The sequence below is a fragment of the Coregonus lavaretus genome, assembly GCF_964263955.1.
Source record: "Coregonus lavaretus genome assembly, chromosome: 31".
In the NCBI taxonomy this organism is placed as follows: domain Eukaryota; kingdom Metazoa; phylum Chordata; class Actinopteri; order Salmoniformes; family Salmonidae; genus Coregonus; species Coregonus lavaretus.
Window position 1 is genome coordinate 16988068 of NC_140018.1, and position 25143 is coordinate 17013210.

General features: G+C 45.7%; 1 protein-coding gene across 1 annotated transcript in view; it reads left to right on the forward strand.

The window, feature by feature from the left end:
- rps6kc1 (ribosomal protein S6 kinase polypeptide 1) overlaps positions 1 to 16475 on the forward strand; it is a 39306-nt gene extending 22831 nt beyond the window's left edge. Inside the window, exons 11-16 of the mRNA XM_084149240.1 lie at positions 628 to 760; positions 1839 to 3584; positions 4506 to 4595; positions 10016 to 10098; positions 13156 to 13251; positions 14628 to 16475. Coding sequence (XP_084005366.1) covers positions 628 to 760; positions 1839 to 3584; positions 4506 to 4595; positions 10016 to 10098; positions 13156 to 13251; positions 14628 to 14729 — 2250 coding nt within the window. The 3' untranslated portion in view covers positions 14730 to 16475. The remainder of the gene's footprint in view (positions 1 to 627; positions 761 to 1838; positions 3585 to 4505; positions 4596 to 10015; positions 10099 to 13155; positions 13252 to 14627) is intronic.
- The last annotated feature ends 8668 nt before the right edge of the window (positions 16476 to 25143 follow it).

Genomic DNA, 25143 nt, shown 5'->3' on the forward strand with positions numbered 1-25143 from the left:
CTCAATGCGCCCAGAGTGTAACGGTGTGTATGTGAGAGCCACCATGCGCCCTGAGTGTAACGGTGTGTATGTGAGAGCCTCAATGCGCCCTGAGTGTAACGGTGTGTATGTGAGAGCCACCATGCGCCCTGAGTGTAACGGTATGTGAGAGCCCCATGCGCCCTGAGTGTAACGGTGTGTATATGAGAGCCACCATGCGCCCTGAGTGTAACCGTGTGTATGTGAGAGCCTCAATGCGCCCTGAGTGTAACGGTGTGTATGTGAGAGCCACCATGCGCCCTGAGTGTAACCGTGTGTATGTGAGAGCCTCAATGCGCCCTGAGTGTGACCTGTGTAATTGATTCTAATGGCCGTGTCCCTGTCAGCTCTCCTGCTCTGGGGCGAGACGTGTGCCAGATGCCAACACAGCACGCCACGGGCACAGACGACACACACCACACACATTCATTCCTCCACTGAGGACACAGGGAGTCGGGTTTGCAGGGAAATGTTTGCACAACCTCAATGCAATGTTTCTCTTTCATCCACGTCCCTTCAACTTTTGTCCCTCACCCATACAATATCACTCATCTCCTCTCTAACTCTGTCCCCTCACCCCTCCCCCTTGCCTTTCCCTACCTCCCTCAGGGCCTGAGGAAGAGCAGTGACTGTGGGAGACCCAAGCGGGCCATCATGCCTCACTCTGTGCCCCACATGGTGCGGCTGAGGAAGTTCATCGTCTCAGAGGACACCGTGTTTCTGCTGCTACAGTACGCTGAGGGTATGACACACACAGCTTTTGTCTTCCTTTTGTCTCCCTCACTCGCTCCATCTTTCCTATCTCTTCTCTCCTTATCTCCCCTCTTTATCTCCCTCCCTCTCTTCACTCACTCACTCACCCCCTGCCTACCCTTGTTGTAGACAGATGTTTGATAGAGTTGGGTGTATGTCACAGGTCATTATTCTGAATACCAGGTGGTGCCGCGCTTCATTAGCTATGCTAACACCTGGGCCTCCTTATTTTCCACTCACCAACGTGTGTGTGTGTGTGTGTGTGTGTGTGTGTAAAATAGACAGACTCTGATAGCAGTTAGAGTAACTGCTATCCTCACGCTTGTGAAAGATGCAATTAAATCTATTTTTTTTGCAATGCACCTATTGATTTTGATTTACAATCATTTAGAAAATGAATGCGTTTTTCATATGGCATTCAAATATTTGATTGGCTAGCACAATATTTGGTTTGGAAAACTAGATATAATGATATGATGCTTCAAATGGTAGATACAATCCAAGTCTAAGAAAAGCACTAAAACTAGTGCACTACAGGATAGCGAATCTGTCCCACATGAGATGAGCGGACAAACAGCCAAACAAAGTAGTTGAGAGCAGACAGAGGGAGGCAGTGACCTGAGTGACATTCTCCAGTCCAACATGTGGTTGTTTTTCCTCCTAAGTGATCAGGCTGCCTTACTATCATTATCACCGCCAGCAGCACACACCCTATTCAGTCTCATCATACACAACAGATGCTGTCCTACAATCACTCACACCACAGCTGGGTTAGTGTGTGTGTGTGTGTGTGTGTGTGTTGGGGGGAGTGTGTGCCCATCTCTGCCTGCCAAGGACAGTTTCTAAATGTTATCATGACCCTTGAGCTAATTGAGTCCCCAAAAAATAACAATTTAAACAGTTTTCTCCTTAATGTTGTTCTCTGTCATTTTTCCCTTATATTTACGTTTTGAGCAACCCACCTTGCCAACCAAAACGTTCTTACTTTGATCAGTAAACAAGAGTTTTTTAATTCTCCCCATCTCTTTCTCTCTTCTCTCTCTCCCTCTCTCTTCTCCTCTGTCCAGGTGGGAAGCTGTGGTCTCACATTGGGAAGTTCCTCCGTAACTCCAGCCCGGAGGAGAGCTTCGACATTCCCTTCATTCAGAAGAGCCACACCACGGCAGTCCACTCTGCCCAACATGCTGCTCCCAAACTGGGCTTGGACTCCGACAGCTCTGGGTCTGGGCCTGGATGTGTGCTCCAGAGGCAAGGGGAGTCTTCTCTTGTCCTCCCCCAGAAGAGTGCTATGCATCCTGGGCTGGCTGACAGCCTTGGGCCCCAGCTGGACTCTGTAGTGACCTCTGAGTTAGAGGAGTGCACCAACAGTTATCTGAATCTCTGTAATGAGTATGAGCAAGAAAAGGTAGAACCGGAAGCTCTAGGAGAGGAGGAAGAGAAGGAGGGAGAGGGGGGTGTGTTGAGAGGACAGGAAGCATCGTCGCTGGATGTCACCGTCACCACGACGACCACTTCCTCCAGGACTCGCTCACTGCTTAGCAACGACAGCCTCTGCTCTCCAATCAGCGCCCAGGAGCTGCGTTTCTTCACTGAGACGGCTGGGGACCACAACAACGGCCATTGCCAGGACATCGGGCAGGACCACGGCGAGGTGTTCAGCCCCTTGCTCTCCCCCGCCGTTCCTCTCTCGTTGGACCAGTCCAAACGCACCCCCATGGAGTTCTTCCGCATCGACAGTAAGGACAGCGCTAGCGAGGTGACGTGGTGTCCTGACTCGGCCGAGCTGAGGCCCAAACCAGACCCTTCCAAGCCCATCCCCTTCCTGTCCACCTCTGACCTGGGCTCTGAAGTCACAGACCTGTCAGACCTAGTGGAGGAGGTGAAAGGTCACAGAGGTGGGTCTGACCTGTGGGGTCTGGATGGTAGTGACCAGGGCTCTAATGAGTCAGTACCAGTCATCTCCTTTAAAGAGGCGGTGGTGGAGGACGAGGGTCGACCCCCTGACCTCCTGGTCAACCTGCCTGGGGTCATGGCTGGGGGTGTGGAGGGGGTGGTGGGGGTATCTGGGGAGGTGGAGGCCCTAGAGAAGGAGCTGGTGTCCTTGGGGGTGTGTCTGGCCCTGGAGGCCAAAGCTTCCCCTAACTTCACCCAGCCGGACGTCCTGCAGCTCCACCACGAGCTTGAGGAGGGGGAGGAGCTGGCTGTGGGGCGGGCCCTCCCCTCGGGGGACAGACACGCCACCTCTTCCTCTCCTTGCGCCTCCTTGTGGGATGACTGTGGCCTGGCCTTCGGACAAGATGCTAAAATGGACAAAATGGCTTCCGGCGCTCCCGTACTCCCGAATAAGGACTTCCGCCCTGCCAGCGCTGTGTCTATAGCCCCGCTCTCTTCCTCCAACACAGACATTCCATTCGCTGACTCGCTTAGATCCCTTCCTGAAAGATTAGAAGCCATTTTGAACCTACAGGTACACCCTGACAGTTTGGTTCTGAACCCAGACGGGACGATAGCTGGCTCCAACCGCGGTCAGGATGGGACAGGGGCCAGCTCTGGGGCAGAGAGTGCACTAGGCGTTGAGTCCCAGTTCCAGGCCAGTAAGGCTGGTGTGGAGGACATGGTAGAGTCAGATAAGGATGTGTCTCGGCTGTTTGCAGAGCTGGACCAGTTGTCTGCTGTAGCATCCCAGGCCAGGATTCCAGAGGAGTTTGTGAGGTGCTGGGCAGTGGACATGGTCTCTGCCTTGGACTCACTGCATCAGGAGGGCATCGTCTGCAAGGACCTCAACCCCAACAACATCCTCATCAACAGCAAAGGTCAGAGGTCAACCAGCTCTTCTGAAGGGACAGGGCTTTCTGACAACCGTGTTGACGTGATGGGTGTTTTTATATAGTGTTTATACATCAAAAGTAAACTCCCATCATACGTGTTGTGTTGACCTAGTTATATGCATTAGGAGAAATATGCAGGCCTCAATCTAATTTCCTCTGTCGACTAGAAGATCATTTATGAAACAAAGTACGAAGTATTTCACACTGGTGGGGGATTTTCATCATCTTTAGCTTTTCCTTCCAAGCTTAAACTTCTAAAGTTCTGCCAGATTTATTCAAATAGATAGGACATGCCACTCATATTCCTGTCTGTCTGATACCAATGGTTTGGAAACTCCCTCCAAAGCATTATCTTTGTTTTACACCGACCCAAGCTCGAATCTCTCTCCTTCCCTTTCTAGTCCCATCATCTCTCTGTACCTCATTATGGACACTTGTCTAATTATCTGAGTGGCTGTTTTGGTCTCCCCGTGTTTCTCTCTGTGTGTAATTAATGTTCTAAAGGGCTATCAACAGCCCTCTAGTAGTGTAGTGCATCAGTCTGGTTAGCTCAGGCTGATGGCACCGGCTAGCTAATGGCACCATTAGTCCTAATGATACTGTTAGCCGTTAGCAGCTAAACAGGAGTAATCACTGGGGCCGTGTGCTGCTGGAATAGCTCTGTTAGAAAGAGAAAGAGAGAGAGGAAGGAAGAGAGGGGTGTAAGTGTTCTAGAGGTGAGCTGAGTGGACTGTTGTGTGCAGAGAGAGCGAGGGAGTCAGGGTGACACAAACACGGTTTTTGGAAGTTGGAGAAGAGACTAGTATGTGTGTGTTTACATGTTGGACAGGGATATGTTTTGGGTTTGTTGACATGACTCATTTGTCTGTCTGTCTGTCTCTCTCTCCCTCCATCCCTCGTTCCTAGGCCATGTTGAGCTGACGTATTTCTGCAGCTGGAGTGACGTGGAGGACTCCTACGACAGGGAGGCCATCACCAACATGTACTGTGCACCAGGTGAGAAATACCCACACACAGATCAAGGCAACGCATTTATCAAAGCAGTTTCCTCCATTAGACCTGACTGTGCATCCATGTTGTATTTCCTAATAGTCCGCCACAGTGGACGTGTCATAATACCCAGAAAATCACGGAAATGGTTCCAATGGTTTTTCCGCCATTCATTTTTCACATCGTGAATTTTACAAAGAAAATCTAATGAATTGTGTGTTTGGTGTAGGCTTACCTTGGCGTGACATTTTGATAGCCGTGTAATTCTCTCTCAGACAAGGTGAGTTTCATCAATATATTCTCCTCGATTAGCTCGCAAAAATTGGCAGTGCTAAGCATTGATAAAAGTTACCTTGTCCGAGAGAGCGTTGCGCACTTATCAAAACGTCATGCCAGGGTAAGCCTACACCAAACACAGACCTTATATGAAGTAGGTCTAAATTCCCAGACGCAAAAATGAATGGTGAAGAAAATCAATTGGAACCATTTCCGGGTTTATGACTCATACTGTGGTACTCAATTGTTCTAAAATGGGAGCTTGTGCATGTGTGTGTACACAGACCAGAGTGGAAGGCCTCAGTAGTTTAGTAGTGGGGCCCAGGCTGTGTAGAGAGGTTCATGTTATGCAGACACACAGGCAGAAGTAGGCCACTCTCCCTCCCATCTCCCATGGCCACAAAGGCCTCATTCATACAGGAGCAAGGCCACGTAAACAGTTCACTAGAGTAGAGCACTATGTATGTGGGGCCTCGGGAAATTAGGTTTAAATGGCAGTAGAGCCAACTCATTCATACGTGTAGATCTACAGATAACACACTAGAAGACGTAGTTTTGGTGTGCATGCCTTGAGAGTTCTCATTCAGTGATGTCTTCATAACATGAACAAGTTTTAAACCAACACTGACCATAGAATTAAACCTAGTAACAGATGCACAGAAGACCAACATTTTCTGTGACTATTGATGACACACGATTACTGTCATCTATAGTTTTTACATATTTTGAAAGGCTTAAAATGCACAGACATTTATTTATACATTTAGGAACTGAATGTAGTTCCCAGGGTATCCTGTAGAGGGTGGTGTGGCGCCAGCCTGGTGTGGTGTGACTGACCTCTCCTGTGGCCTGAGCATGCCTGTGGAAGCCCTGGCATGCTGTTTAAAGGCTGACTAAACACACTGCTGTTACACACAAGACTCCACCGCACCGTGTGTGCGTGCGTACGTACAACACTGATGCCGCATGACACTGTACTGGACAGCAGCCGACATGCGACACATATAGTTAACATACTGTATGTATCGCTTTGGATGAAAGCAAAAATGACAGATGTATATACTTTTATATACTTTTAAGTTCTCTCTCCCACCCCCTCCTCCCAATCCTTCTTTTCCAAACCAACTGTATGACAGAGTGTAATAAGTCTGAAAGCAAAGCTCCATCTTTCTCCACTCATGTAATATTCTAAATGCACTGTAGGCTAAGCCTCAGGCAGGCAGGCCAGCGCAGCAGGAGCACCGTCCGTGTGTTAAGGCACTCTAATGGAGATAGGAACCCGACACTGAGGGACATACACTGAGAATACCCCCCCCCCCTTTGCCCTCAAAACAGCCTCAATTCATTGGGGCATGGACTCTACAAGGTGTCAAGCGTTCCACAGGGATGCTGGCCCATGTTGGCGCCAATGCTTCCAACAGTTGTGTCCAGTTGGCTGGATGTCCTTTGGGTGGTGGACCATTCTTGATACACATGGGGAACTGTTGTGCGTGAAAAACCCAGCAGCGTTGCAGTTCTTGACACTAACCGGTGTGCCTGGCACCTACTACCATACCCTGTTCAAAGGCACTTACATTTGTTGTCTTGCCCATTCACCCTCTGAATGGCACACATACACAATCCATGTGTCTATTGTCTCAAGGCTTAAACATCCAACCTGACTGAAGTGGATTTAACAAGTGATGTCAATAAGGGATCATAGCTTTCTCCTGGATTCACCTGGTCTTGTATACTCAATTTATGTCAAATGATAAAGTCCCAGAGGTCAGCAGGAGTTGTTGCACTAAAGACAGATGACAGAGGAATAAGCAGGCAGAGGTTAGGGAGTTTGTAGGTCAGATGGAAGGTGGAATTGAGTGTTCGCTGTACTTCTTTAATTTGGGAAAGATATTGGATTATTTTTAAAGGGTGTGGTGACTACCTATTTGCTTCTGCGTGGAGGGACATGTAGGTCCATATAGGACTAGTTGTCGAAGCATATCTACATTTTGTGTCTGTGGTTACTTTGGTTCTGTTTGAGCACTTCACTGGGCAGCATGTGGTAGGTGTAGTAGCCACGAGGATCCAGCAGGGGGATTCATGCTCTGTCTGTGAGTGTCTGTCTGACTTCTCTATCTTTGCTTTATAGCCTTCCCTCTCACTCACTTTCTCTCTAAATCTCACTTTCTCACACTTTTCACTCTTTCTTTCAATCTCACACTCCATTCTCTCTTTCATTCTATCTACCTCAATGTCATTCTGTAATCCCCCCCCCCCCTCCCACAGATGTACTTACACCCCCCCTTTATGTATTGCTGTTTACCCAGACAGGGTCAGTCCCAGCTATGGTTCATTCCTGATGACAGATTTATGACTGTTTGCCAGAGAGCTTGCAGGGTGCCTGCTGTGACAGGGCTCTGTGTGTGTGTGTCAAGAGGGAGAGAGACAACATGTTTTCAACACACTTGCACCCAAAAACATAGGAGGAGACTGGGAAAGTATTTCATTTATTGTTCTGGAGTAGTTGTTTATTTGATCTCTTTAACTGATATTAGAACTGATACTGTAAACACCAGAGAGCTTTTCTGTTATTTAAAAAATCCCCCAAAATAAGAATGTATTTCTTTTTTTACGTCCCTCCTCCCCATCAAACTAACAGCATGTTATTTAGTGACAATGGCATTGTCACTTATTGCCCGATTCACTTAAAGATCGATAGGCCTTAGATTCCCTTTCTCCCTATTGTATCCAACACCACAGTAGGTACATCTGGTTAAGGGCAACTGCTCCAGCCCTTCTCTCTTCACTTCCTCCTACATCACTTCCCGTTCGAACAATGGCTGTCGGTTGGTTTTGGGGAAGTGGAGAAGAGAGAGGAGAAGAGAGAATGTTCCTCCTGGCCCTAAGAGAGGAGAGAGTGCTTTTCTTAAACGACTGACCGAGGGAGAGGGAACTCCTTTGTTGTAGAGAAAAGGGAAGTTCTGTTGTGTTCCGATTCGGACGTTAGACGTCACACCTAGGCTGAGAACACTGTATGGCTCCACTCACTTTCTCTTAGCTGGCTTTGCCTTCCCTTAACTTCACTCTTTTTGTAAAGATCAGCCGAGGTTCCCATTTCTTTAGATGGAAAAAGAAAGACATGGTGGATAGGAGCCATTTTTAATGAACTCACCTGTGTTTTATAGTCATGTAAAATGGAGGCTTACTGTACGAGTGGGTTTTGTTAGTGAACCATGTTCTGTGCATGCATGGGCTCATTCCCCTCTTCCTCTTTCTTTCTCTCTCTCCTCTCTCCCCTCTCTCTCTCTTCCTGCCTTGCTCTGACAGAGCGTTAAGTGTAGCCAGCTCTGCTGTCTTCTCCCTGCAGCTCCTCAGACATTAATCCATTGTGATGACAATTGACCTTGCTGTGAGACGTGTGTGTCCAGTGTCCTCTCCCCCAAGCTCATACCCACGCAGGTATCACTAGTCTGTTCAATGACGATCTCTTCTCCTTGGCTGTCAAAACGGTGGTCATGGGGAGCCCTGAAGACTGGTTGCTCAGTTGGGTGTGTGTGAGCGTGCGTGCGAGCGAGTGCTGGCTAGATGTTCCTTTAGGGGCGGCCAGAGTGAGGAGTATCATAGCCCCAACTGGGGCTCTCTAACCTTGGCTGAAAGAGAGCCCCCTGGAGCCTCCTGGAGGAGAGGGGGCTTTGCCTCTCCTCCTCCTCCCCCAGCTGAGGAGCCTGGTCGCTGGGCACACGCGCTCTGACCCCTGGGCCCCGGCCCCAGGGTTACCAGGCCCCCCTCTGGAGAGAGGAGCGGAGAGAGACACAAGGGGCCATCTGGTGCCCAGTGGAACACATGCACACAAATACACACACACACACACACACACACAAACACAAACACAGACAAGAGCACTAACACACACATACACCACACAAATGGCACATGCACCAGTGGCCCCCCCAGCCGACCTGCCTGTCACTCCGGCTGTGTGTCCCCGCTCCCCTAACCACCTCTGTGGGAGAGAGAGCCAGGGGCCTGGAGAGCCCAGGGAGGAAGAGATGGAAAGAGAGAGAGGGAGGTGGGGTTAGAGGAAGGACGCATGGCCAACACCACGTTCACCTTGACAGGGTCTTACAGTGTAGGGGGAACCTGGGGGTTTGTCTTCAGTGGTAGAACAGGAAAAACAAACGGAACGAAAGAGCTACAGTATAGAGGTGGGTTTGGTTTAGTTTTGCTTTTGCAATGCCAGAAGACCTGCCTGGAAAATAGCATTGCATTGAAAAGAATGGAAGATGGAGGAGACAGGAGGACAAACAGATCAGTGAGGTTTAATAGAAGATGGAGGAGACAGGAGGACAAACAGATCAGTGAGGTTTAATAGAAGATGGAGGAGACAGGAGGACAAACAGATCAGTGAGGTTTAATAGAAGATGGAGGAGACAGGAGGACAAACAGATCAGTGAGGTTTAATAGAAGATGGAGGAGACAGGAGGACAAACAGATCAGTGAGGTTTAATAGAAGATGGAGGAGACAGGAGGACAAACAGATCAGTGAGGTTTAATAGAAGATGGAGGAGACAGGAGGACAAACAGATCAGTGAGGTTTAATAGAAGATGGAGGAGACAGGAGGACAAACAGATCAGTGAGGGTTAATAGAAGACAGCTGGAACAAAAATGAGGATGAAATGGAGGGCAGGAGGGGAACGTTGACGAAGGCTTTAAGTGGAAGTGTATTATCATGTATTGTGTCTCTGGACTGGAGAAGTGTGTGCATTTCTGATAGGAGTGTCTGTGGTTGGTACCGTGTGTGTGTGTGTGTGTTACTGTGGGTTTCTGAGGGTGTGTGTGTGTGTGTGCTTTTTCAATTTTTTGTGTGTGTGTGAGGTCAGGTCATGCAGATGGTGTGAAGTTTCCTCAATTTGACTGCTTTTTTATTATGCAAATCACCCCTTTACAAGACACACGCCCACATTTGGCTCCTTACTGGTTGTGTGTGTGTGTGTGTGTGTGTAATATGTTAATGAAATAAAATATGAAGTCGTCATTTCGTAGGTTTATTGTGTGGTATTCTCCTAATTTTGCGATAGTGAATTTAAAGGAATCGCGCTAGTCATAAGTCAGACCTGATGTTTTGTCTGCTACATGTCATATTATCTCTCCTCTCTCTACTTTGTTGTAGAGGTGGGCGGTATCAGCGAGGAGACGGCAGCGTGTGATTGGTGGAGTTTGGGAGCCATCTTGTTTGAGCTGCTCATAGGCAAGGTAAGAGGACAAATGGCATCATTGTGGCTGTGCATGTGTGTTAGATGGATCCCTGTGTGTGTGCGGGGGCAGTGAAGACATCTGTGTGGTGGTATATGTTGGCTCTCACTGGCTATAGCTCTCGCTGTGCCAGGGTTGGACATGTGACTATCTCTGTCAGGTGTGAGTGTGTGTGTGTGGAAGGTGTTTTAAGGTGTCTGTGTGTAGGTGCGTCTCTTCCCCTCTCTCCCTGGCTGTCTAGCTGTACCAGGGTGGATGTGTGTGTGTGACTTTCTCTAAGGTGTGTGTGTGTGTGTGTGTGTATATATGTGTGGAAGGTGTTTTAAGGTGTCTGTGTATGTGTGTCTGTTGTTTGTGTGTGTGTGTGTGTGTTTGGAGGTGTCTGTGTGTAGTTGCGTCTTGGCTCCCGTCTCTCCCCCTGGTTCTTGGCTGGTGCCAGGGGCAGCGGTGTGACTTTCTCCCCCAGCCTGGACTCCATCTGCTGGGGCAGGGGGTCACCTCTCCCTGGGCCCTCTCCTGGCTCTCTGTCCCTGGATCAAGGCTGGGGTGGAAGGGAGAGCCAGCTCTCAGGACTCCTTGGGCTGGGCTGACTGACCTAAGATCAGTATAAAGGTGGGAGAACAGGGCAGATCTCTTGGTGCTGTACCATTGTGGCTGTTCCTGGGTCAGGGGAGGAGGACTGGTGAGGAGAGGGAATATCTCTGATCATGGCTGTCTTCTAGCGCACACACGCACAGGTGCACACACACTCGTGACAGGTCCAGAACACTCCTCAAACTTTTAATTGGCCTTAAATTTGAATAAATCCTAACTGACTGCCAGTGGCATAGTTTCATCTGAACAATCTTTAGTTCCCATCACTAGATGAAACAGATGAAACAGACAGCCAGGTTGTACGTTTGTTTTAACATTGAATACACTTACTGGAAGAACTTCAACAAACCCACAGATTTCTCTTTTGGGGATTTTAGTTTAGGTATATTACACACACACACGCATACACACACACAGGCGCTCTTGATCCTTGCAGGGTAAGATTTTGCCCAGGGCGATCTTGACTGTTGCTGGGATCTGAGCCATATCTCCTGCAGCATGTGTTGGAAAGAGCAACTGATCTAACTGATGAACTAACAGGGGTTTTCCATGCTAATCTCACATACGCACACACACACCAAAGACTGTATAAAGGGAAGCACACATACAAATATATTATACTGAACAAAAATATAAACGCAACATTCAACAATTTCAAACATTTTACTGAGTTACAGCTCATATAAAGAAATCAGTCAATTGAAATAAATAAATTAGGCTCTAATCTATGGATTTCACATGACTGGGAATATAGATATGCTTCTGTTGGCCACAGATACTGGACCTTAAAAAGAAAAGTAGGGGTCGTGGATCAGAAAACCTGTCAGACCGTTTGCCTAATGCAACGCGTCTCCTTCACATAGAGTTGATCAGGCTGTTGATTGTGGCCTTTGGAACGTTGTCTCACTCCTCTTCAATGGCTGTGCGAAGTTGCTGGAACTCGCTGTAGTACACGTCGATCCAGAGCATCCCAAACATGCTCAATTGGTGACATGTCTGGTGAGTATGCAGGTCACGGAAGAACTGGGACATTTTCAGTTTCCAGGAATTGTGTACAGATCCTTGCGACATGGGGCCGTGCATTATCATGCTGAAACATGAGGCGATGGTGGCAGATGAATGGCACAACAATGGGCCTCAGGATCTCGTCACGATATCTCTGTGCATTCAAACTGCCATCGATAAAATGCAATTGTGTTCATTGTCCGTTGCTTATGCCTGCCCATACCATAACCCCACCGTTCACAACGTTGACAACCGCAAACCGCTTGCCCACACGACGCCATACACATGGTCTGTGGTTGTGAGGCCGGTTGGACGTACTGCCAAATTCTCTAAAAAGGTGTTGGAGGTGGCTTATGGTAGAGAAATTAACATTCAATTCTCTGGCAACAGCTCCTGTGGACATTCCTGCAGTCAGCATGCCAATTGCACTCTCCCTCAACTTAAGACATCTTGTGGCATTCTGTTGTGTTGCAAAACTGCACATTTTAGTGGCCTTTTAGTGTCCCCAGCACAAGGTGCACTTGTGTAATGCTGTTTAGTCAGTTTGATATGCCACGCCAGTCAGGTGGATGGATTATTTGGAAAAGGAGAAATGCTCATTAACAGGGATGTAAACAAATTAGTGCACAACGTTTTAGAGAAATAAGCTTTTTGTGCTTATGGAACATTTCTGGGATCTTTTTATTTCAGCTCATAAAACATGGGACCCACACTTTACATGTTGTGGTTATATTTTTGTTTAGTGTATTACCTGGCTTATGTTGTCTGTTCCAACATTTGGGCTGTGTTGGGTTTTTAAGTAAAATCTCAAGGGCTTGTTGTAACACAGTAATTATGACTCCCTGTGTGTAGGAGCATACACACCCCATTACATTGCCACCTGCCTGACATTGTTTGCATAGAGCTCTTCCCTTTGTAATGCATGTTTATAGTGACTTCAACAGAATAGCTGTCTGTCTGTCTGTCTGAGTTCCCCCTTCCATCTCTTCCACTAACCTCTCCCCATGTGAAAAACAACCTTTTCCATTAGGTCACAAGGAAGAGCAACAGCCCAGTGAAATCACACTGATATTATCTCTGCTATGATCAGTATTATTTCAGGTGTTTTCTCTCTCGCTTGTCTTCTGTTTGTCCAGTCGGCTTTTCTCCTGTAGTGGCCTGCGCAGGCTGGGGGTCTGTCTCTGTCAGCCTCTGTGGCAGCTTCACACAGTCAGTAGCAGAAACTTGAACAGCTTTTGTAGTGACGGAAACAGATAAATAAACTGGGGTTTGTCTGATGTGTATCTGGGACCATGGAGGTTGATCCAGGCTGGATAATGTTTGATCGCTCCATAGCATTTCACCGTCTGAACGACACTGAGCTAGAATAAAATGATCCGACTGGGTGTCAAATAAATATATGTAATTGTGTGCGCATGTTTTTGATAGTGTATAATGTGCGTTTCTCTCCCTCCCCAGTCTCTGCTGCAGTGCCACCCAGCTGGTATCAGTCGCCACACGGCCCTCAACGTCCCTGAGTTTGTATCTGAGGAGGCCATGTCTCTACTAGTGCAGGTCAGCAGTCTGTTCTATTCTATAATACACATTGTGGCTCCTCCTTCTGTTGTCTTCTCATCTCTTCTATTCGCCTCTGTACTGATGAGTACTTCATGTACTAAAGTAAACACAGGCCTCTCGCACTGTGTATAAATACATCCTATATTTAACACAGCTTGCACTAGGCTAAAGCGCCCTTGCTAATTCCTCATTCCAATGTTTAAGATAAACTGGCTAGAGTTGATGCCGCTCCTGTCTGTCTATCTAATACAGCGTGTGTGATGCGTTATAATAAAAAGTCCCAATGGGTACCCCATAAGTGAGAAGACACCACCCAATGACAGTCAGACAGACATTTTGATTGGCTCATGTCCAGGTTTAATAATGGATTACTATGGGATGTCCTATGGTGTTATGATAGGCATGGAGAACAGCCATTACACACACACATTTTAAAACTGTTTTCTTTATGTCACAAATACATAATCTAATGAATGCATAGAGGTTATAATGAGTGAGCTAATGAATGCATGGCAGATAGGCGATTCCACGCCAGCGGGAGCGGAAAATGTTTTTCGTATCTTGGATTGTTCTGGTAATTCTCACATAGAAACTTCATTGGGAGGAAGGATGTTTGAAATGCTTTATACAAAATGCTTTTATGCTTTTACGAAATGATTTTCATGCTTTACATTTTTTCGACAATCATGATGAAAGTGAAAATGTTAGGCCCTTCGACCTATACATGCCTCCTTTAAGACCTTATGATCTGTGAACCGTACATGATGCAGACAACATCTTGGTGTCATTATACACCTTAGTGTGCTCTCAAATATGGAGTATGTCTACATTCTCAAATAATATTTTTCACATTAATTTATCCAACATAAACAATATTAACATCTCAAAACAACCCTTTTTGACTTTGTTCATTTTAAGACATATATAGTTTGGAACAATATACTCTTTAAACATACAGACAGCATCTTGGTGTATAATGACACCAAGATATTGTCTGTATCATGTACGGTTCACAGATCATAGGGTCTTACAGGAGGCATGTATAGGTCTAAAAAGGGCCTAAAATTGCCAATTTCATCATAATAAAAATGTTTTGTGTTACAAATGTAAAAAGCATGTCAAACAAGTTTCTATGTGAGATTTGCCTGAACAATCTAACATACCGAAAATATTTTCTGTTGATGTTGGTGTGGAATCACTCAGATGTATATCATGTCATGTGCAAGTTATATGACCTGTACCACCAAGGGTTGGCTTTAGATCATGAAAGCTCTCTTGTTTGATCATCACTTTGCTTAATGAGGTATCAGCAAAATAGTTTGTCCTCCACCGCTTGAGTGTTAATAGTGTTTGTTTTTATTTTGTGGGTGTAGCTTCTCCAGTTCAACCCCATAGAGAGGCTGGGGGCGGGGGTGGCAGGAGCAGAGGACATCAAGTCACACCCCTTCTTTGGCAGAGTGGACTGGCCCAAATAAGCCCAGTGCATTGTGGGACGGTGGAGGTCAGAAATGAATGCTGTGGGCGGACCGATCTGCTGACAGGGTGGGCACACACACACGTACATCCAGACGTGGCCAGTGTCAAGTGAACTCTTGTTGTGTCATTTGTTGGGGAGAAATCAGCTACACACCTACCTTGCACATGTTACTGACGTCCTCTTTTTCCTCGTGTTAAGCAGGTTAGACTGTTAAGGAGACATTATGCATGTGGTGCAATAAACTAACTAGTGCTTTTATGGAATGGAGGTTCACAAAGTCAATGAAACGTTTTCTTATTTCAACAAGACAACCAACTTGATTTCAACGGTCTTCTGACATTTCACAGTCCAATACGTTCCCCTGTATTGATAGGTTGCATACTGTAATCCTTATATACTGGTAGTCGTTGTGGCCAACGTTGCGGTCTCCGACCCAAAATTGTAGATGCCCTCCTCTTAGCCGCAGAGCCAAAATGTTGCCGTGTTCTTATGCTATCTGAGGGACTCAAACATTACAAGATCTATGCGGGCCCCATGCCATGACATTTTTTAAGTTTTAGATTCTCCCTGACTGTCTAGTTTTGGTGATTGTTAGTTCTCTAAGATTAAATTTTCTACATACTTTTATATCTGGTTTTAGTCGTTTAAGTTTACACTGAAACTGTTTTATCCTGAAAATTATTAGCAATTTTTTTTTTTTTTTTTTTTTTTTTACATTTTTAGAGTGGTGGCAACAATTTGGCCACTGCTAAACGAATACAGGGGAAACACTGGCATTGTACAGGGGAGATGCATTGTATAGCAGTTGCCATGGTTGGACAATGGTTGAATGAAGGGTGAATATTGGTTGGATTATGGTTGTCTAATGTTTTTGTAGGGTTGTCAGAATTGTTTTTACCCAGAGAAACCCACTTTACTGTACATCAGTGTTTTTCTGTGCATTTGATAATATATTATATCATATTTAATGAAAATACATAACTATTATAGAATAAATAATTGATGTTCATGCATTGATCTCGTCATGTCCATTGTCATGTAGCCTAAAACTCCCCATCTGTATGTTGTCAATTACTTACAGCTAACTTGTAATGTAATTTATAATCATCTGTCTCACACCCAATCCTGTCCACTTCTATTCTGACCAATACCTACTACTGTCAATCACTCACTGCCTCTACACAATCTTTTTTTATAATGAATGGAGAGCTCCCATTGGATGACCTGACAGACTCCGCCCATTACAAGTCCCACTGTATGCTGCCTACCCTGTTAAAATGGCGGAACACTGTCACCCCCAATTTAACTCCTGCACATTCCCCCATCACATACTGTCTGTAACTAACCAAAGATCTAGGATCAGCTTACACTAACCCAATATAACCGTAAACTACTCAGAGAAAAAACTGACAATAGATCAGTACTTGGGGACACCTTGATGATTTGAAATTCCGTATTCAAACCTGATTGATTCCTCTATTTTGTTATGGCTGTCTGGTTAATTGATTGACTAACGGCATGGCATGGACCTAGCAGTTAGCCGGACACTTTGTCACTATCCATGTCCTACAATGACCTATTCTCTGAGATGCCCAACACTACCAGTGAGAGATGTATGTATGTATGCCTGCGATAGTTGGTTTTGTATGTTTCTTACTGTATCTAGCTATTCTCACTTACACATGTTTATGTATCAGTCTGTCCTCTCTGGAAAACAACTTAATAAACACATATCTGGATCATCTATCAGTGGTGGGGGATCTGCTTTTTAGGCCTGTATGTGTGGATTTCAGTGGGTGTGTGTTTGGGAGTGGACAAGTGGTTTTAGTCAGTGGGTTATCATCTGCCATTTGTACTCGGTTCATGGTGGATCTGCCGTGTGTGTGTTTTCTGGGGATACAGCCCCTCTCTCTGATCAGTAGGAGTGATGACACTCCTAAAGAGCTGCTGTCAGTCCTGCTGAGTGTCACCCTGACCCTGATAGAAGCCAACACACACACACACAAGGAGCTGTTAGCATTACTAGTGTATCAGGTTCAGTTACTCTAGTTCCTGGCTCTGCCCTAGTAAGAACTGATTAAGGGCTGATTGCTGGTTAAGACCTGACTCTCATTAGATACACACAGGGTGTGGTTCACTCCACCGCACTGACCACTACCTGTCACTCAGAGTGTGTGTGAGAGAGAAATTGTAAAGGTATTATCCACTGCTCACAAAAGTCTCAGATACATATAGTCACACTTTTCCAGTTGGGACACAATCCACCAAGTATATCAAGCCTATCCAGGTTTGATGTCTTTAAAGGAGGGAAGTGATGTGCCTTACAGTTCTTTCTACATGTCTCACCTTATGGACTCTATTGCTATCCTATGGTGTTTTCATGTTGTACAGCATAGTTTGTTGAACTGTCCTGCCCTTGGAACATTCTAGAATCCTCTCAAAGCCGCCTTGCCCTGGGAACAATGGCTCCTCACACACAAAGGACCCTGATGCCAGTGTGTGCGTGTGCCACAGGGAAGGACTCATCTAGTCAGGGGCTAGATTAAGAGGACATGCCAAGGTCCTCCCATGATGCAACAGAATGCTATCAGCTCAAGCCTCAGAGCGGAGCGCCACCAAGACCTGCAGGGAGGAGATCAACCTCTGATCCCCAGCAACTTACTGTTCCACTCATCCCTCTCTTCCTCTCGCTTTGTCTTTCTCTTCCTCAATCCATCTCTCCCTCACTATCTGGCATCCACTTTTCTTCTGTCCTACACCCTGGCATCCTCTCCTTTTTTGTATGTTACTCCCTTCTGGTGTCCTCTCTCTCCCATACATGCATGCAGCCAATTGGCTTGCCCTCTGCGTCATATTGCTGGTGGTCAGGTTTTGTTTTTGTCTTTGGCAGTTTGACTTTCCTCCACAAAGCACAGGAGGACTCCCATAGCCCAGGGTGGGACACACAGCTGAAGAGTTCTGCCGCTTATGATCTCCGGGCATCTTTTCCAGCTTCTGTCAGAGCCATGATGTTATAATGAAGAGACACAAAGCTTTTAGTAATAATAATGTAAAAAATTGAATTCATTTAACTTGTATAGCGCTATTCATTATTATTCAAAGGAATCTCAAAGCGCATAAAAAGCAAGCAAACAACACACCTGCCTTTCTGAAGGTCAGTTCCTCCAAAAGTTGTTCCTCCGTAGGTACTGGTCCTCTATTGCTGAACATTTGGTGATGCCACGGCTGCTGAAAAGTGCACACAAAGTACCCCCCCCCACACCAACCTCCACCTCCTAGGATATATGCTGCATGGTCAGAGTAGTGATATGAGGAAGGATGGAGGGGGCTCTACAGGACTATCGTATAATAGAAAGTGTTGAGGTTAGGCACCAAGTGTACAGTAGCAGGTGTTCCACTGTCTCATTCCCCTGTTTCCCTATAACAATGACAAGACAGGGTCAAGCCTGTAGTATTTGGCCTTATCACAGATCTAGGATCAGATAACATAACCTTGATCTTAACTGTTAACAGCACTTCAGGGTAGCATCATCTTACATTGGGGCGCAGGGACCTATAGGGCACATTGTGACCCTGTGACAGTTCCTTAACCTCGCGGCGTAGGTCACTGGTTTCTCCCGGAGACAATTTCACAAGGTCAAAGGGAGTTCAGCGTAAACATTACAGGTCGTTAGGATCATCGTTGTTAGCAATTGTAGGAATGTTGGCTGTAGAATAGTTTATAAATATACAGTATTTGACCTTTGAACCTGTGATACTTAGAGGCCACACTTCTTACCTGAAAAAATACATCATACTATTGGTTATTGCATAAGCAATGACACAATTAAATAAATACAAATCTCAAGATTATTTTATTCTACTGTACATGCTCACATAGGCCAATTAAATTACACCTTGCAGGGCTACACTTTTTTTCAGTTTGTGCATGAGAGAGAGAGAGAGAGAGAGAGAGATCGAGAGACTAACCCTAGGAGATATCTCTACTCTCTTCAATCTGAATTACACAAGGGTACTTTCTGTGAAACGTCCTCAAACTACTCCAGGTAGACAGGGCGTTTATTTTCTCCCTGAGCGTTAGTTATTTTACCTCACCTTCTGTGTCACATTGAATATGCAGACGGAGGACTTTATATAATACTATTTCCATCCGTGAGTCATATGGAATGGGTCAGATGTTAAGGAAGTCTCAACTGGCTTCCAAAAGACGTGTCACAAGTAATCTCTCCCCCTAGACCTGAGGTGTCTCCTTTTGTTGTTGTGGCAGTGTGTGTGACGAGTGTGGAGCAGTCTCCAGTGTGTTTAGGCATGCCGTTAGCGTCCCAGTAACATAGCATTAGCTTCCCGGTCAACTCAATGGCCCGGCGCTGTCTCAACAGCTTGCTCATGCTCCGATACACACACCTTCTGTGGCTCTGCAGCACCGCTCATTAGTCCTCCTCTCCTCCTTTATCTCCTCTCTCTCTTTCTGCCTCTCTCCTTTCTGCTCTCGCTCTGGGCCAGGGCTGAGGAGGCCGCAGCAGGGGCCCGTGTTAGCGCTTCCTCCCCCCTCTCTGTGACATTGTCGCCGGGCATGGCTCAGAGGCACGGGTCCTTGACTTCTAGAGACAGGCAGAATTAGAGAAAGAGCGAGAAAAAGGGAGGGAGAGAGAGAGTGCCATCAGATCACTTTCCCCTCTCCGTGTCTTGGGCTGTCGCGGGTGCCGCAGGCTTCCTGGAGGGGAATGTGACGCCTGTTAAGGAGCTCCATTCCCAGGAAGGCGGGCCGGGCTGGGAGCGACACAGCGCTAATCTGTGATTCTCCGAGGGGAACTCTTCCTGGCGCCAAGACGCATTCTGTCACTGCACCGCCAGAACCCCAGAACCCCAGACCACATCTCACACATCCAGGAGGAGAGGGGGAACAAAAGGAGATAGGGTAGTTAAGCTGATGGCATCTCTCACATACAAGGGGGATGGAAGGGGGGAGAGAGGAGGGAGATAAGTGGGGGAGATTAGGGAGGTTACAAATTTCACATTCTGTGCATGGGGAGAGAGAGGGGGAGGTTAGCGAGGAGAAGAGGGTGTCTGGTGGGAGGGGAAGGAGGTTAGAAGAGAGAGGCAGAGGTTAGAGGCAGGTAAGGAGGGGGTGAGAAAGGTGGAACCTGGGGGAGTTGGGGGCTGAGCGGAGAGGGCAAGAGCGGGGTGGTGGGGGTGAGTTGTGTCTGTGGGCAGGAGGTGGGGGTTAGAGGGGAGTCGTGAGGGGTTTCTTGAGGGAACACGGAGGTTCCTTGGTGCCCTGACACCTTATGGCATGGCCTGGAGGGAAACAGATGCTGCCAGCCTTGAGTAGGGCACAGATGAGACCGTTTAGAAGGGGAGGACGTGCCTTGTCTAACCGAGGAGGGAGAGAGAGTGTGTGTGATTATAATGCCCTTCAAAAGAAACACGGCTAAAACAAACCACAGTGACATACAGTAGGATTTTTGATGAGGAAATAATAACTTCCCAATATGTAAATATATTAGCATTTTTAGAGCATAATGTTACAAAGGATTTAAGATGTGAGCTTGAGAGAATGAGTCACAAAGGTTATTTAGGTAATAATGAGCCAAAGCTCAGAATGTGAAATGTGATCCCTGCATTATTTACTCAGATGGGTGGAAGAGTCAGTAAGTAGTTTAGGACTGTAGGTTCCAAGCCCACATGACCACTGTCACTCTCAAAAGCTGCTGTATATTCCTGAAGCTACTTTAAGTATTTTTCTGTGTAAGTAATACATCCCCTAGTTACCTTCCTCTTCCGAGCGTGAGTGAGTAGCTGAGGAGGTGTGTGTGTGTGCGCACGCTTGTGTGAATTGTGTCTCACATTAGCCTTTTTCCATTAAAGCAATTTCACCGCCCATTGTATTCCTGAAGAGGACCTGGGAAGTCACTAATGGTGTCACACACACACACACACACACACACACACCTCTCACGGCGTGCTATCATCACCTGTCACCTGATTGCTGTGTAAAACACACACATTAGCATTGAATGAGACACATTATCACTCCTGATTATGTGACGCTAAGAGGTTTCATACAAAAAAGGACCTCACACCTACCCTCAACAATACCTGGCGTTACTGAGATAAATGCATGTTTCAGAAAAGCTCTGCCACTCCAGAAGCCTGGAGACTGTGGTAATAGTTTTAATGGGCTCTTGTTATTCACATTCATTAGAGGCAATTTTATTATCAACGCTAATACAAATATTGACGTTAACATACCATTTTACATGTCACTAAATAATTCCTGTAAAATAAAACAAAGAATGTAATGCATTGCTATTATATATATATATATATATATATATATATATATTTTATATATATATATATATATATATGTATGGCTTAAGGCATAAGGAAGAAGCTAACATAGACAGACACACACACACCAGTCAGAATGACAGAGGTGACAGCGGGAGGTTGTGCAGGTGGTCTGCTCTTCCCCGTCTTGATGAGAAACAGGAAGTGTCGGACATGTACGCCGGACACACTGGACACATGCTGGGGTCAGAGGTCGATGTCCTCTCCGCTCTGCCATGTTGTCTTAAGTCCTGCCTTCCTAATGAGGTCTAGTTACATCCGCCATTCCTCGGTCGTTAAAGGGGTGGAGGGGGGACATGAGGAAGGAGGGAAGAGGCTGTCATTGACTCATTTTTTTTATCCTTTTCCTTCTTTTTGTGTGCCCCTCCATCAGATGGAGGAGATCAGGCCAGGGGGGGCTCCTTCCTCCTGCGGCTCAGCAGGGTCACTGGGCGGTGGGGCTGGAGGGGTCCAGGTGGTGGGTTGAGGCTGGAGGATCATCCTGAGGCAAAGACAGAACTAGAACATGGAAGAGCTCCTCTGCCAATATTCAGAGTCACAGGAACTTATGAAATGTAGTTTACTGGCAAAATAGCCTCAGTACGTTGATTGACGCATGGTTACTATCATAAGTATTCACCACGCTTGGATTTCTTCACATTGTATTGTGTTACAAAGTGGGATTAAAATGGATTTAATTGTCTTTTTTTTTCAACGATCTACACAAAATACTCTGTAATACTCTGTAATGTCAAATATGAATGAAAAACACAAATGTACCTTGATTAGATAAGTACTCATCCCCCTGAGTCAATTCATGTTAGAAACACTGTTGGCAGCATTTACAGCAGTGAGTCTTCTTGGCTAAATTACTTTAGATATTCACTGTCTGATTTGTAATTGTTAGCCATCTAACTCCACTTCTTTATGAGGCTTTCGAAAAGCTCCCTGGTCTTTGAGGTTGAATCTGTGCTTGAAATTCAATACTTGACTGAGGGACCTTACAAATGTTGTATGTATGGAGGACAGAGGAAGTGGTAGTCAAAAATCATGTCAACCCCTATTATTTCACACAGAGTGAGTCCATGCAAGTTATGTGATTATTTAATCGAAATTTTACGCATTAAATGATTTAGGCTTGCCTGAACATAGGGGGTGAATATTTATGCAACAACTATATTTTAATTATTTAATGTTTATTAATTTGTAAAAATGTGTAGAATTGTCTGTTCACTTTGACATTATGGAGTATTTTGTGTAGATACTATTTCAATCCCAAATCCAAGGGAGGTGAATATTTATGATGCCTACTGGAGCAGCTCATTCCTGCTGCACTATATTTACCAAATAGCAAGAAAGTGAGAAAGAGAAACAGAGTGAGTACATACAGTTGAAGTCGGAAGTTTACATACACTTAGGTTGGAGTCATTAAAACTCGTTTTTTCAACCACTCCACACATTTCTTGTTAACTAAAGTCGGTTAGGACATTAATTTGTGCATGACACAAGTAATTTTTCCAACAATTGTTTACAGACAGATTATTTCACTTATAATTCACTGTATCACAATTCCAGTGGGTCAGAAGTTTACATACACTAAGTTGACTGCCTTTAAACAGCTTGGAAAATTCCAGACAATGATGTCATGGCTTTAGAAGCTTCTGATAGGCTAATTGACATCATTTGAGTTAATTGGAGGTGTACCTGTGGATGTATTTCAAGGCCTACCTTCAAATTCAGTGCCTCTTTGCTTGACATCATGGGAAAATCAAAAGAAATCAGCCAAGACCTCAGAAAAAAGATTGTAGACCTCCACAAGTCTGGTTCATCCTTGGGAGCAATTTCCAAACGCCTGTAGGTACCACGTTCATCTGTACAAACAATAGTATGCAAGTATAAACACCATGGGACCACGCAGCCGTCATACCGCTCAGGAAGGAGACGCGTTCGGTCTCCTAGAGATTAACGTACTTTGGTGCGAAAAGTGCAAATCAATCCCAGAACAACAGCAAAGGACCTTGTAAAGATGCTGGAGGAAACAGGTACAAAAGTACAGTGGGGAGAACAAGTATTTGATACACTGCCGATTTTGCAGGTTTTCCTACTTACAAAGCATGTAGAGGTCTGTAATTTTTATCATAGGTACACTTCAACTGTGAGAGACGGAATCTAAAACAAAAATCCAGAAAATCACATTGTATGATTTTTAAGTAATTAATTTGCATTTTATTGCATGACATAAGTATTTGATACATCAGAAAAGCAGAACTTAATATTTGGTACAGAAACCTTTGTTTGCAATTACAGAGATCATACGTTTCCTGTAGGTCTTGACCAAGTTTGCTCACACTGCAGCAGGGATTTTGGCCCACTCCTCCATACAGACCTTCTCCAGATCCTTCAGGTTTCGGGGCTGTCGCTGGGCAATACGGACTTTCAGCTCCCTCCAAAGATTTTCTATTGGGTTCAGGTCTGGAGACTGGCTAGGCCACTCCAGGACCTTGAGATGCTTCTTACGGAGCCACTCCTTAGTTGCCCTGGCTGTGTGTTTCGGGTCGTTGTCATGCTGGAAGACCCAGCCACGACCCATCTTCAATGCTCTTACTTCACAGTTGGGATGGTGTTCTTGGGGTTGTACTCATCCTTCTTCTTCTTCCAAACACGGCGAGTGGAGATTAGACCAAAAAGCTCTATTTTTGTCTCATCAGACCACATGACCTTCTCCCATTCCTCCTCTGGATCATCCAGATGGTCATTGGCAAACTTCAGGCGGGACATGTGCTGGCTTGAGCAGGGGGACCTTGCGTGCGCTGCAGGATTTTAATCCATGACGGCGTAGTGTGTTACTAATGGTTTTCTTTGAGACTGTGGTCCCAGCTCTCTTCAGGTCATTGACCAGGTCCTGCCGTGTAGTTCTGGGCTGATCCCTCACCTTTCTCATGATCATTGATGCCCCATGAGGTGAGATCTTGCATGGAGCCCCAGACCGAGGGTGATTGACCGTCATCTTGAACTTCTTCCATTTCCTAATAATTGCGCCAACAGTTGTTGCCTTCTCACCAAGCTGCTTGCCTATTGTGCTGTAGCCCATCCCAGCCTTGTGCAGGTCTACAATTTTATCCCTGATGTCCTTACACAGCTCTCTGGTCTTGGCCATTGTGGAGAGGTTGGAGTCTGTTTGATTGAGTGTGTGGACAGGTGTCTTTTATACAGGTAACGAGTTCAAACAGGTGCAGTTAATACAGGTAATGAGTGGAGAACAGGAGGGCTTCTTAAAGAAAAACTAACAGATCTGTGAGAGCCGGAATTCTTACTGGTTGGTAGGTGACCAAATACTTTTATGTCATGCGATAAAATGCAAATTAATTACTTAAAAATCATACAATGTGATTTTCTGGATTTTTGTTTTAGATTCCGTCTCTCACAGTTGAAGTGTACCTATGATAAAAATTACAGACCTCTACATGCTTTGTAAGTAGGAAAACCTGCAAAATCTGCAGTGTATCAAATACTTGTTCTCCCCACTGTATCTATATCCACAGTAAAAACGAGTCCTATATCGACATAACCTGAAAGGCCGCTTAGCAAGGAAGAAGCCACTGCTCCAAAACCGCCATAAAAAAGCCAGACTACGGTTTGCCACTGCACATGCGGACAAAGATCGTACTTTTTGGAGAAATGTCCTCTGGTCTGATGAAACAAAAATAGAACTGTTTGGCCATAATAATTGGAGGAAAAGGGGGGGAAGTTAAAGCTTGGTCGCAAATGGGTCTTCCAAATGGACAATGACTCCAAGCATACTTCCAAAGTTGTGGCAAAATGGCTTAAGGACAACGAAGTCAAGGTATTGGAGTGGCCATCACAAAGCCCTGACCTCAATCCTATAGAACATTTGTGGGCAGAACTGAAAAGGCGTGTGCGAGCAAGGAGGCCTACAAACCTGACTCAGTTAAACCAGCTCTGTCAGGAGGAATGGGCCAAAATTCACCCAACTTATTGTGGAAGGCTACCTGAAACGTTTGACCCAAGTTAAACAATTTAAAGGCAATGCTACCAAATACTAATTGAGTGTATGTAAA